Raw genomic sequence first — 14,224 nt, forward strand, 5'->3', positions numbered from 1 at the left:
AGGAAAACATATCCGGCATTTCCAGAGAGACGGCTTACCATACGGAGGTTTCGTGATCCTTGGTTCTGATGGAGCACTGAATGGTCCAGTTCCAGCTTTGTTCACAGCAGCTACACGAAACTCATATTCCTTGCCCTCAATCAGATCTTTCACAGTTAGTGTTGTTTCTGTGACTGAGTCTCTTTTAGGTTTTGTCCATCTTGTGGAAGAGGTCTCTTTCTTCTCAATGATGTAACCTGTGATGGGACTGCCACCATCAGATTCTGGAGGTGACCAGGTGATGGTGACCTCTGTTCTGTCAACTGCTGTCACTTCAGGCTTCTCTGGTGCTCCAGGAACATCTGTTGAAAGATATTGATTATAGCAATACATGTTTGTGGAGGAAAGTACAGACAATGCTTTAATTAAGAAGAGGAATATAAAAACATCCAGTGCAAAGGTTTAAAAGAAAAACATTAAACTTACCATATGGTGGTTTTGTGATTCTTGGTTCAGAGGGAGTACTGAATCGTCCTATTCCAGCTTTGTTAACAGCAGCGACACGGAACTCATATTCCTTGCCCTCAATCAGATCTTTCACAGTCAGTGTTGTCTCTGTGACTGAGTCTCTTTGAGCTTTTGTCCACCTTGTTGAGCTTCTCTCTCTCTTTTCAATGATATAGCCTGTGACTGGGCTACCGCCGTCATATTCTGGAGGTGACCAAGTAATGGTGATCTGTGTTCTGTCAACTGCAGTCACTTGGGGCCTTTCTGGTGCTCCAGGAACATCTGTGTAAAGATATTGATTTTATACAACGTTACATTAACAAGGAGACTTTGAAACCAACAGTTGATGAAAAATATGACCAAGGAAAAAAATATGAGGCATTTCCAGAGAGACGGCTTACCATAGGGAGGTTTTGTGATTCTCGGTTCTGATGAAGCACTGAATGGTCCGGTTCCTGCCTTGTTGACTGCAGCTACACGGAACTCAAACTCCTTGCCCTCAATCAGATCTTTCACAGTCAATAGTGTCGCCGTGATAGGTTCTCTTTGAGCTTTTGTCCATCTTGTGGAAGAGGTCTCTTTCTTCTCAACGATGTAACCTGTGACGGGACTGCCACCATCAGATTCTGGAGGTGACCAGGTGATAGTGATCTGTGTTCTGTCCACTGCTGTCACCTCAGGTTTGTTTGGTGCTCCTGGAACATCTGTTAAATGATTTTTGTCATGGAAATAAATTTTTGAGGAGGAAAGTTCAGACAGAGGTTGAAGAAAAGATACAGCAAGAAAAATGAAAATTGACACTTTAAGTTAAGAAGCTTACCATAAGGAGCTTTAGTGATTCTTGGTTCCGATGGAGCACTGAATGGTCCGGTTCCAGCCTTGTTGACAGCAGCTACATGGAACTCATATTCCTTGCCCTCAATCAGATCTTTCACAGTCAGTGTTGTTTCTGTGACTGAGTCTCTCTGAGCTTTTGTCCATCTTGTGGAAGAGGTCTCTTTCTTCTCAACGATGTAACCTGTGATGGGACTGCCACCATCAGATTCTGGAGGTGACCAGGTGATAGTGATCTGTGTTCTGTCAACTGCTGTCACTTCAGGCTTCTCTGGTGCTCCAGGAACATCTGTTTATAGTTTGTGACAAGGTAAATTGGTTTGAATGAGGACTGAAGAAAAGTATTAAAAGTGACAAGGAAGCTAACTTTAAATCCATTTTGTTTACAAATGACTAGTTTTATGGAAGACACTTAGGGCCGGCGACCATTTAGACCGGGTTTGAAAAGGGCCCCCCGGTAAGCTCACCCTGTTGCAAAACCCCTTTCATACCGGCCAAGCTACCGGCCCAGGATGCTGGACTGGTTGTTGATCTCCAACTTCTCCATCCTGGGGTCTATTGTTTGCAAGTACTGGTACATGTAATCTATCCCAGAAGGAACCTGCTTGTGGTTTTTAATTCTTCAGCTCTATACAATGTTTACACTAATCTGCTTAGACCCCTATTCATCTGTGGAAGCATGGTGGGGGAAGCCTTTCATCAGGGACTTTGAAATGCCGATGTTCAGACAGGCCTGATACCGGCCTGGAGTAGCCAGGGTAGGCATTATACAGGGTGGGCTCCTGGGGGGGCCCTTTTCAAACCGGGTCTAAATGGTCACCGGCCCTTACCATAGGGTGGCTTAGCCATTCTTGGTTCTGACGGAGCACTGAATGGGCCAGTTCCAGCCTTGTTGACAGCAGCAACATGAAACTCATACTCCTTGCCCTCGATGAGATCTTTGACAATAAGGTTTGTTTCGGAGATCGGTTCCTTGGTCACTTTCATCCATCTGGTGGATGTCGTGTCTTTGCGTTCCACGATGAAGCCGGTGACTGGACTACCACCATCAACAGAAGGCGCTGTCCATGCTACTGTCATTTTAGTGCTGTCAACATCACTAACTGTGGGTCTCTCAGGAGGGCCTGGCACATCTAAGGAATAAAATGGTGATGGAATGAAACTCAGTTTTCCTCTCACTAAATGACTGTCAGGTTGAATGTACATACAACTGTTTCCATTCTTGCCACACACGTCCTTACATCTTAAATGTGAGCAGTGTTTGTGGGTTTCACGTGTGTCCCAACCATTTTAAGAGTTGCAGTGAAGAGGGATTGAGGTTCGAAATGATGAATACAAGACATTGGATATGCACGAGTGTCATAAGGAAGGGAAATATGAAAGGAAGTTTACAGGAGCACCTGATAATGGATGCATCTTACCATAAGGTGGTTTGGCCTTCTGTTGTTCTGATGGCTTACTGAATGGACCCATTCCGGCTTTGTTAACGGCGGCCACACGGAACTCATACTCCTTCCCCTCATTTAGATCTTTGATGGTCAGTGTTTTCTCAATGACGGTCTCTTTGGTGACCCTCATCCATCTTGAGGAAGTTTTCTCCTTGCGTTCAAGGATGTAGCCGGTGATTGGGCTGCCACCGTCGACAGAGGGGGTTTCCCATGTAACAGTCATTTGATGGCTGTCAATGTCACTAACAGCAGGCCGTTCTGGGGCACCTGGAACATCTGTAAACAGGCAAGAGTACTGCATTTTTAGAACAATGAATACGAATGCAGCAAGCCACATCGCAATTCGTGACTATATTCAGCTTATTTATGACACTGATGGAATGAATTGAATACCATACAAAAACACACATAGACGTTTATGCACCACACATTCCTTTCACTAAGTTTGCAAAGAGTATCATTTCAGATTCGCTTCAGATTTATGTATGCACCGATGAATACTTAGTTTAAGATGTGGAAATCTTCTAGGAGGAAAAAGCAATCCACCTCCAAAGAGGAAATCTTGTTTAACCTGAAGGAAAACCTGAATATCTGACTTTCTGAAAGAGATGTCTAGCCTTCCATAAACAATCTTAGACTTAGATGTGTACACTAACAAAGGTTTTAGAAGCAGGGCTACAAGGAATATGACTCACCATAAGGTGGCTTGGCCGTTCTTGGCTCTGATGGAGTACTGAATGGTCCACTTCCAGCCTTGTTGACAGCAGCTACGTGGAACTCGTACTCCTTGCCTTCGATCAGCTCTTTCACGGTCAGTGCTGTCTCTGTGACTGGTTCTCTAGTCACTTTTGTCCACCTAGATGATGTCTTCTCCTTGCGTTCCAAGATGTAACCAGTGACAGGGCTACCACCATCAGCTGATGGAGGTGACCAGTTGACAGTCATTTTAGTGCTGTCTATGTCACTGACAGTCGGTTTCTCTGGAGCTCCTGGGACATCTGAAAAAAGGGAAAGTGACCTTTGAATGAGCAAAGAAATTGAGTGAAAGAGGCTTTAAACCAAATAGCATCTTTGAATGCGCATCAAATAAGACAGTATGAGCTGAATGGATGAATGCTCTTACCAAAAGGCAGTTTTGCCACAATGGTATCAGATGGTTCACTAGGTGTGCCAACACCTGCTAGATTCTCTGCCGAGACACGAAATTGGTACTTGTTACCCTCCACCAGATCTGTAACTTTGAACGTGAGCTCTGTCACCTGTAATTAAAGGAGAACACAAAGTGGAAGAAAGAAATAATGTAAAGTTTCTAATATTTGCGTATTTCACATAGGAGAAAAAATGAAAAATGCAGTCACCAAACCCGAAGCCCTTTATGGGACCTATGAAAAGCTGCCCTTAAGAAATGACAAGGAAAGATATTACAGACAATTGAATGCCATGGCTACTGTACACCACAAAAACCAACACAAAGATGCTTCAAGTTGGTACACATTCTGATGACATCTAGGTGTGCTTGCTTTGCATTCTGGCTGTGTGAGCCTGTGTTTCCTTTTAAAATAAATTGTGGGGGAATTTAAGGTGCCCCTTCAACATTTGAACCCAACAATTGCACTACCATAAGACACAAATGTGATTCCAGTAAACACACCCAAAGCAAGATTCTTGTGCTGTGGAGCTCTAAGTGGTGCCATCTACATTTCCACTTATATTATTTAACAGCTGGCTTTTTTTTGAAAATATATAAGAGGTAATTTTTTAAGTCCAAATGGCATGTAGTAACGTAACTTTTGATTCAAGCTCATATTCTAATGTCAAGAGAAAGAGAGCTTTTTATTTTATTTTCTATGACTCACCTTTTCACGATTGGCTCTGACCCAGCGACCACGGCTGACATCACATCTTTCAATGATGTATCCAGTCACAGGGGAGCCACCATCTGATTCAGGCGAGTTCCATGTGATGGAGATTGTAGTAACATCAATATTCTCTGGTTGTGGTTTGCTGGGTGCCCCTGGGACATCTGAAGATCATATAACAGAGAATGTAAGTATACAGTAACTTGTGTGAGTCTTTGTGAAATTCCTTCTTCACAAAATCTTCTGATGGTTCTTCATGGTTTTAAATTCATCAATTGAAATGGCTGAAATGAAGTTAATGGGAATTCCTTTCAACCAAAATGAAATAAATGGTATGCACATGTAAGATCTTCAGCAAACAATAATATTCATATGAAAAAACAATATGATTTATCATTTGAACTGAATATGCTTGCCCTGAAGAAGGTACTCAGTTACCAAAAGCTCGGTAATCACATATTCCAGAGCACTGATTTTATATTTTATTCTTGTCAATCTTTTATCATTAACTGGTTCTTGGGTCACAAAGTTTGACTTTTTCTACTCTCCAAGAGTTTTATCTTGTCTTCAATCACAAATGTCTTTGAGGTAAGGGTGAACATTTCTGTTTGTTCAAGAATTATACTTAAATTCTATTAAGAATCTCACCATAGGGTGGTTTGGCCATGTGAGTATCTGATGGCTTGCTCGGTTTACTCAAACCAGCTTTGTTTTCAGCCATCACCCTGAATATATACTCCTTTCCTTCAATCAAATCAGTACAGGAGAACATCGTATCGGTCAATGGGACCTTGTGAACTTTGGCCCAACGATCACGGCCAACTTCCTGCCTCTCGAGAATGTAACCAGTAATCTCACTGCCTCCGTCAAATTCGGGAGGAGACCAGGTGATCGTCATCTTGGTCTTGTCAATGTCTGAGATTTGGGGCTTGGCCGGTGGATGAGGCACATCTGTTATGACGGAATGGCAGAGGATGGCAACAAGCAATGATATGAAAGAGAGGGATGATGGATGATTGAGAAACAGATAGAAATGGGTAGAACTTGAAATGGGATTCAGTTCAGAGCAAGTTCGGACAATGACCAGTGGTATTAGATGACCCTTAGTTTCAATTTCTGTACCACAGATCTTTTACAGCAATGAGCCCATGATGCTGGTCAAAAGGTCCCTGCTGTTATTCAAGAAACACACAGTTATTGTTAACACATCCATGCTTGGTGGGTTGATGAAGAGACACTGACTAGCCCAGTCCAGCTGTGGTGCATTAGACAGCTTAAAGTCAAGCCGGTCCAATAATGATAAACCTTTGTTTCTATTGTGCAAAACTTGCTCTCAAATGGCATGAATTCAGGACATGAAATATAGACAGAATACGCAGTGCACACTGGTTGAAGCAAAGTGGTAGTAACAAAAAATGCATTCGTAATATTTGAATTTGACAGAAAGAAATAAGATTGAAAACTGTATGATATATGAGGACACATGGGCAAAAGTTCAATAGCAAAATAAACAAGTCATCAAAGTTGAAGATGAAATATGAAAATGAAACCAAATCTTGACCAACTCTGTCATGCTTGCTTAAAGAAATTGAAAGGAGTGTGAAATGAGGTCTGAAAATGACACAGATTGGCTGATGAAGCAATCTAAGACAAAATAACCACGGGTAAATAATACAGTTCTTCTCACCAAATTGATGTTTGGCAATAACAGGTGATCCAAGTACTTGTGGCTCACTCTGCCCGTGTTTGTTCACTGCAATAACACGGAACAAGTACTCATTTCCTTCCAAGAGCTTCATGACGGTGAATTCCAGCTCTGCAGAGGTGGTGGTTCCTGCCTTGGACCACGTAGCACGCTTCATGTCTCTCTTCTCAATGATGTATTCCATGACTGGGCTGCCTCCATCATCCTCAGGGGGCTCCCAAATAAGCGAGACAGTCGTAGGAGTGATTCCAGTGATTCGGAGATTATTTGGAGGTTGAGGTTTGTCTGCGGGAAAAGACGCAATGGTAGTTATTTCCTCTGGGATCAAAATGAAGCTTTTAGAACGCTCAGCTTCCTGTGATGTCCAATAATTTTAGTAAACATTCACTAAAAAGGCCAAAGTTTGGAAACATGGGGTCATTTTTTTATGGGGGGGGGGAAGGTTCAACTGCCAGAAGCATACACAGGCTTTGAGTCCGAGAAGGGGCCATAATGTTTTTCGGAAATGATTTTCAAAAATTTTTTCACCTCCCCAGGACGGTGTTATTAGGCCAATATAACTCTTTTTTAGTGTTGGCAATTCTGATTAAAAAAATTTTGCCCCCAGGCACAGTTTCCCCAGGAGCCACTCCAACCCCTCCCTGGCCCTAATGGATATGCCACTGTAAACTGCCCACAACTGCCTATAATACTCACCAAGGACTATGACTTTGACAATAACCGTATCGGAGCCAAGATCATTGGCTGCGAGGATTGTGTACTCTCCCAGGTCCGTCCTCTCTGATTTGTCAATGGTCAGTTTGACCTTTGCCCTCATGGTGTTGTCAGCTGTCATGGTGATGCGCTTGTCTGGATGGAGTTCAGTGCCGTCTTTGCACCAGGTAGTAGTTGGTTTGGGTGAGCCAATGACAGTGGCCTCAATGACAATCTTGGAGCCAGCTTTGACGGTGACTGTCAGTTTGTCAGTGTCTATTTCAATCTTCGGTGGAGCTGTGAAATGGAAACAGAAGACAGGCAATGAAAGTCTTACAATGAAATCATATAGTTTCCTTCCAACATCTGGGCAATACAAAGACACAGAATAGCAATAGTCAAGATTTCTACTCTAGTGGACATCTAGGATTTGTCAAAATAGGAGAGATGTTTGAACAGGCTTTCAGAGCTGAAGCAATGTCTGCATTCTACATATGTCCACTTTGCAACCAGCTCACACCTAGACATAGCTCAAGACACAAGATTCATGGTGACTGGTTTGAGTCTTGGAACAGCACTGGTGATATTCAGATCTTCTAAGAATTTGAAATCAGAGAAACCAGGGCTAAATGCTTAGACTTCAGGAACATAACATAAATATGTTAACTGGTTGGAAAACCACCAACAGAGGTAGACAGCTCCCAAATTACAACTTAATGTAGTATTTTACTAAGAACAGAGCACTTCTTGCACAAGCAATTTTCCTTGTTTTCTCTTAAAAATAAAGAACAGAACAAGTAACTTTTGATCACTAAATTGACAAGGTTTGGCTAATACCTTGTACAACCAGGGATGATTTAGACTCTGCCCCCTTCACTTTCACAGTGTACTCAGCGTCATCTTCAAACTGAACACCTTTGACTGTCATCTTATGATGCTTGCCGTCCTTCTTGATCTCAAAGTGATCACTGGGCTTAATCTCCTTGTCATTTCTCATCCACACCACCTCGACGTTGTCTTTGTTGAGGGTGCACTCGAAGGTTGTTGAGTCACCGGGGCTAGCTCGGAGCGGTTGGAGGGGCTCAGTGAACTCAATGGGTTTCTCTGTTTGGGTAATTGAGGAAATTTCTTTAATAACTGAACTGGATGACTCACTAAAGGTCAACAGGAATACATATCTTGACAACCAGAGTGAAAGTGAAATAAATTTGTTTGAGTAACATCAACCATCAAAGAGAACCTACATTTACTTGGAAATTCAATTTGCTTTCCAAAAGCAAACTGCTTAAAGTAAAAACTGGCCTAAATTCATCATTAGTATAACATCAGTCCAACACTCTAAAGTCAAACTTCCGTTCACCTCGATAAATTACAGTTTATGAAAAAATCCAAAGTTGAAAAAGAAACATGGTCCTTCCTGTCTTTAGCATGTTGATGTTAAGACTGGGAATTTACGTTTAATTTGAAAAAGGTTTAGAAAACTTTTGCATGCAGTTTAAAAGTGTACACATCCTATCCTTACCACAGTGTCATTGAAAATTTAAAAAAAGAAATTGTATACAATGTAAATAGTTGACACAAAGTTCTGATGATGAATTCCATTGATATGACCAAGCAGTTAAGTGTTCTGAAAATCAGATTACATTCTAAAGGCATTGTTTATAATAAAAATGAACTCCAGATTGCATTAATCGAAACATTAAACCTCTAAAAGGGGTGGTTCTGTTTTAACATTTGGGAAAATCTATAAACAGATTTAGAACTTTTTCGTTTAAATGTGTAAATGTCCCACCTAGTTGATGTCCAACTCAGTAATCAAACCAAACGGTAACAGTAAGAAATTATTACCTTCTACAATGAGCGACGCTGAACTTTCTTTCCTGCCAACGACGCATGTGTAGGCGGCAGCATCATCCAAGCCAATGTCTTTGACAATCAGTGAGTGTCGACGGCCCTTACGCTGTACTTCAAACTTTGTGTCATCCTCCTCAATCTCCTTGCCATTCTTGAGCCAGACGACATCGGACGTGTCCTTGTCAAGCTCACAGACAAAGGTTGCTTCTTGATCTTCGGTCACTTTAACATCTTGCATGGACACAACGATCTCCGGTTCAGCTTCTGAAAGAGCAAACAGAGAGATATTAGCAGTCTTTCAATCACTCCTTGAAAAGCTGTTGTTCAGATTTATCACCCAAACATTTAATGCATGGTTTTTATAGATAAAATTACTGATAAAGTGTGATTACAGGCAACCATTGACCTGGCATGTCCTGTTTTTTTGCATGTGTAAGAGAAAAACCATTTCCGGCAAAATAGGCCCCTCCTATTCTTTTCAACGCACAAGTCTAGCTTTTGGTTACGACCACTTTTTACAAGGTTGTTTTCATCAACCTCTCAATGGTACACAATTTTTTGGTGTGTTCTCCATGACAACATGATCTCTGAGGTACTCACCGTCAACCAAGAGCTCAGCTGTCGTTTTTCGATCCCCAATGACGCAAGAATAGTCAGCTTCATCAGGAAACTCGGTGTTTGTGACAGAGAGGCGACGTTCCCGGCCTTGCTTGACAATCAGGTACTTGTCGCTGGGCTCAACTGGTTTGCCGTCTCGCAGCCAGGTTACCTCGGCTTTCTCGTCCGAGACCTCGCAGACAAACTCTGCTGTCTGCCTCTCTGTGACTTGGATCGGTGTTAGCTCGGTCAGGAACTCAACTGGTGGTGCTGTGGGGAAAAAAAAGACAAAATCTTAAAAGAAAGTAACATTTAGATACTCCTTTACACAATCAAGCAGTAACATAACTAGAGTCCCATTTGCAAGCTAGTAGATCAGTAGATCAGCTGAGACACACGACCAGACACAAGACCGGTCATTCACAAGACCAGTCACAAGATCAGACACAAGACCACAGGTTGTATACAATGACAAGGGAATACTTTTATTAGGGCATGTGGCCCAGTGGTTAGGGTTTGCAGCTTCTGATCATAAGGTCAGGGGTTAGAATCCAGCTAGTGGCAGCATGTTGCGATCTTGGACAAGTCACTTTATCCCTATGTGCCTCTCTCCACCCAGGAGTGAATGGGTACCTGTGAGGGCAGCCATGGTTATGGTTAGCCACCTGCGCCGAAATGTCAGCATCAAGATAGTATACTCTCCAGGGAGCGGAGTTGGTTGTGAGCACAATCGACAGGGATAATAAAAAGAGTGCCTTGATCACATTCATGGTGGATGGTTTGCGCTCTGAAGTTCTTGTAATGGTTTTGTGGTGTTCTTGGTTTAGTCTTGCATTGGTCTTGTGCTGGTCTTGTGCTGGTCTATGGTCATGTGATGATCTTGTGATGGTCTTTAGAGGTCTCCACCACAACATTGGTCCTTACAAGGTCTGGTCAAAGCTTCAAAAACGCAAAGCTTTTTTGGTCTTCTCCTTCAGTGGAAGGGCATTTGGGTACAAGAAAATCTAGGGTGATATTCATCAAAACTTACGCTTGACAAAGAGTCCAGCCGTAGTCTTGTCATCACCAACGACACAGGTGTAATCACCCTCATCATCGCGCTGTACATCCTCGATCACCAGGGATCGAACCTTACCCTCAGCCTTGGTCTTGTACCGTGGACTGTCCGGAAGGTCTTTGCCATCTTTAAGCCACTTGACAACACCCTTCTCATGTGATACCTCACAGGTCAGGGTGACTGTCTCTTTTTCCGTAGTCTCAGTTTCTCTCAGTGGTTTGGTTATCTTGGTGGCTGTATGACAATACAGGCATAAAATTTGAGAGGTTTAGGATAGATGGATAAATTAATATGTTCATGCTGATTTAATTTGATTTTCAACCAGACTGGGAGGTGATAAGAAAAACCAAAGCACTAGGAGCCAGTTTACAAAACTAGACTTTGAAAATTTATCTTTGCTTGAGTATTTGCATGTCTAAAATGGCATGAAGCCTTCCCTATAAACATAATTGCTAGCTATCCATGAGTTACTGCATCTCTAAGCTGTTAAAAGGTGGGCTGTGCTCCTGAATGTCATTGGCACAAAGGCCAAACTTGACAAAAGTACAAATAAACAAATTTTCATAAAAGTGTTGTTGTCAAGTCCTTCCACTAGTCCATTTTACTAATTCAGTAACAACTGCCTTCACAACAGCAGTCTCGAGTAACAGGATAAACACTGACAAATGAGTGTTTTTGCCACAGTTCACTTGAAACAGCTTGTGATGTGGCTTAAGACTGGATGACTTGCGATGGACTTGCAGGGACTTTGTGATGAACTCAACTAAATACACGTGCCACAGAAATGTTTTTGGGAAAGAGTGAATAAAAAAAATCTTTTCTGAGTATTGTTATTTATAGATGGTGTGATAAAATGCAAGTCCACAGACCTTCAACGCTCAGTGCGGCTACAGACTCAACGTCGCCTACAACACAGCTGAAGTTCCCTCTGTCTTCTGGTGAGATATTGTGAACGATGAGAACACGTTGCGTCCCATCCTCTTGGATCTCGTACTTGGGACCAGCCTCAATCTTCTCACCATCCTTCAGCCACGTCACCACAGCCTTCTCACTAGAGACTGTGCATTCAAACGTGGCAGTCTTGTCAAATTCGGTCGCTTTGGTGTCTTGCAGTGGAGTGAGAGTGAAAGCTGGAAATTGCAACAGCAACATAAGATTCAGCGAAGCATTCGAAATAAAGCTTAAGAGACACATACAATTTTCCTTGTCAAGAAGTAAGAGCTAGGGTAATATCTATTCAAAGCATGAAGACACAAACATATTAGCTAAGTTACAAATACTGGCAACATATCCTGATCAGTAACTTAATTCTCCCTGTGAGAACAGCAGAATTTCTACCTTTGACTTGAAGAGTTGCTGAAGAGCGTCTTTCTCCAATTGCCACTGTGTAAGCAGCTTGGTCCTCTTTCTTCAAGTCATGGACAACCAGTGACAACCTGCGCTTGTCCTTCTTCAACTCATACTTGACGCTAGGCTCAATCTCGGTGTCTGCCTTGAACCAGGTGACATCGACATCCTCCGGGAGGTCGTCAGTAAGCTCACAGGTGAACTCAACATCTTCTGATTCATCAGCTTTCTGACTCTGGAGATCCTTCAAAATTTCGGGCATTTCTAAAGGATAAGGTGGCAATAATTCTAAGATAAGGGCTAGTACTGCAGTCTCTGACTTCAAAATCAGCACATCAAACATAACTGACTGGAGAAGAAACCAAACCTGTAACTGCTGGAATATGGTACTGATGTTCTACCAACTATAAGCTATTGAGCCCTGTGCTGGCAGAGTCCAAAATTATAAGTGCTCACTTGCTGTACACTGATATCTCTGATTCACAGATCTTACCCTTAGCTTTGAAAACAGAAATTCAGAGAAGCTTAGCTGTTTTCATTGTTTTCCTATTGACACAATAAAAGACTGGCTGATTTGGGCAGATAGACGATGTAGAGGGATAACAAGTGCTGTCAATATTTGTGGGGACAGAGAGACACCTCATTTATACCTGCAGTTACTGTGAGCAACGTTGAAGTGATTTTATCTCCCATTGCACACAAGTACTTTCCAGCATCTTCTGTGGTCACATCAGTGATTATCAAGGAGTGCCTCCTTTGCTCTTGTTTGGTCTTGTATTTGCCATCGTCTATCAGGATTTCTTCATCCCCGCAGAACCACTTGACTTTGGCTGCTTCATTGGAGACCGTGCAGATGAGCTCGGCTGTCTCACTGGGTGCCACATTCACTGGTTCCAGCTCCTCCACAAACAGAAACTCCTCTGTAGGTTGCCAATGGGTGCTTGGTATTGATAAACTGTGTTTGGTGTTGGGTGGAGCTGGGTGCTCCGTTATGCCAAACTGTGGATGCTGCTGGGCGGAAGTGGGTTGAACTGGGTTCCATGCCCAGAACTTGCATGCATGGCTCATACCTACCTTTATTAGTGCTATAACAACTGGGTGCTTTCCAACACTAAAGCTGCAGTTCCAGCTGGGTGGAAGTGGGCTCAATGCCCAGAATGTGTGTGCACAGCTCATACTTACCCATGTTAGTGATGGGAACAGCTGGGCATAACCAGGGGCCTACCAATGCCAAAACTGCTGTTCCAGCTAGGTGGAGATAGGTTTAATGCCCAGGACCAACATGCAAAGCTTATACTTACCTATTTCAGTAGCAGGAATGTAAATGGTACAGCCATAAAAATGCTTTTTGTAAGCAAGCAACAACACTTACCCATTTATGCTAATTAGCAAGTGCATGTATGGAAAGATTGTGCCAAGTAACAAGTCTTAAAAACAGGTGGATTAAACTAGGGGCAATTGCTCACCACCATTAGGACTGATAGGTTAATTTCATAGTTTAGTAGGACTCCATTGTGCACAGCACACAAAGTTACACAAGACACCATTTGATGTGTGTGCAAGTTACTACGCCATTTGGAAAGGGGCTGAACAAAGCACAACACACCACAACTGCAGAAGCTGGGGATATTTTCAAAAGACTATGAACTACCAGAGACTTTGTGGCAAGAGCATGTAAGACAGAGGCACAATCATAAAAGTCAACTTGAAGATAAAGCCACTTAATGACTCTCTTCAATACCAAGAAAATGAAAATAAACACAAATTTTATTAGCTATGTAAAATTGAAGAAACATCTACATACTAACTGCAATGTTAACTTTTACTTCACAATCAGTTCAATACTTTGGTTGAGAAGTTTAAACTTTGAAACAATCAACATGTTCAGGAGAAGTTGAAATGAAAGTTGCCAAAGACAACAGCGAACGCAGTGTCTCTCTGCATAGAAACTGGAAATCTTGAGGGCTGGACTGTTTGGATGAGATAACAAAAACATCTAAAGGACAGTTTGCAACAGGGAGAGAGCCTACCTTTGGGTGGTTCAGCAGCACGGCTCAAGACAGTTGGGGCAGGTGCAACTGAGAAAATGGGCGACTCGATTTGCAGCGCTTCCACTTCTTCAATTTCATCTCCTTCTGCCAGCACCTTTTGTCATTTAGGAGGGTAACAGGGGATAAGACACTTGTGTGAAAATACAGAAGTGATTACAAGAGAATTGATAGATGCAGCGTGTGTTTTACAGACTGTGATTTTAGGAGGAAAACAGAGTGGATGAGAATTCAAACAAGAAAAACATTTAGTACTGTGGAGAATTTCCTAACAATTGATGATACTCCCAGAAGCC

The 14,224-nt window shown here is 42.4% G+C and overlaps 1 protein-coding gene across 2 annotated transcripts in view; it reads right to left on the reverse strand.

Moving 5' to 3' along the window:
• LOC110985846 (titin-like) overlaps positions 1-14,224 on the reverse strand; it is a 120,170-nt gene that overhangs the window by 85,264 nt on the left and 20,682 nt on the right. For both annotated transcript variants that reach the window (XM_087134453.1, XM_087134452.1), the window contains exons 31-50: positions 13,911-14,025; positions 12,531-12,800; positions 11,872-12,144; positions 11,403-11,663; positions 10,507-10,767; positions 9,480-9,746; positions 8,874-9,143; positions 7,863-8,129; positions 7,029-7,322; positions 6,315-6,617; positions 5,276-5,578; positions 4,625-4,791; positions 3,892-4,027; positions 3,464-3,766; positions 2,742-3,044; positions 2,151-2,453; positions 1,307-1,609; positions 888-1,190; positions 466-768; positions 39-341 (exon numbers count right to left, since the gene is read on the reverse strand). In XM_087134453.1, the coding sequence (XP_086990579.1) occupies positions 39-341; positions 466-768; positions 888-1,190; positions 1,307-1,609; positions 2,151-2,453; positions 2,742-3,044; positions 3,464-3,766; positions 3,892-4,027; positions 4,625-4,791; positions 5,276-5,578; positions 6,315-6,617; positions 7,029-7,322; positions 7,863-8,129; positions 8,874-9,143; positions 9,480-9,746; positions 10,507-10,767; positions 11,403-11,663; positions 11,872-12,144; positions 12,531-12,800; positions 13,911-14,025 (5,308 nt within the window). The remainder of the gene's footprint in view (positions 1-38; positions 342-465; positions 769-887; positions 1,191-1,306; positions 1,610-2,150; positions 2,454-2,741; positions 3,045-3,463; positions 3,767-3,891; positions 4,028-4,624; positions 4,792-5,275; positions 5,579-6,314; positions 6,618-7,028; positions 7,323-7,862; positions 8,130-8,873; positions 9,144-9,479; positions 9,747-10,506; positions 10,768-11,402; positions 11,664-11,871; positions 12,145-12,530; positions 12,801-13,910; positions 14,026-14,224) is intronic.

The sequence above is a fragment of the Acanthaster planci genome, linkage group LG03 (genome assembly GCF_054643075.1).
Source record: "Acanthaster planci isolate LZ-2023a linkage group LG03, COTS_SCS, whole genome shotgun sequence".
In the NCBI taxonomy this organism is placed as follows: Eukaryota; Metazoa; Echinodermata; class Asteroidea; order Valvatida; family Acanthasteridae; genus Acanthaster; species Acanthaster planci.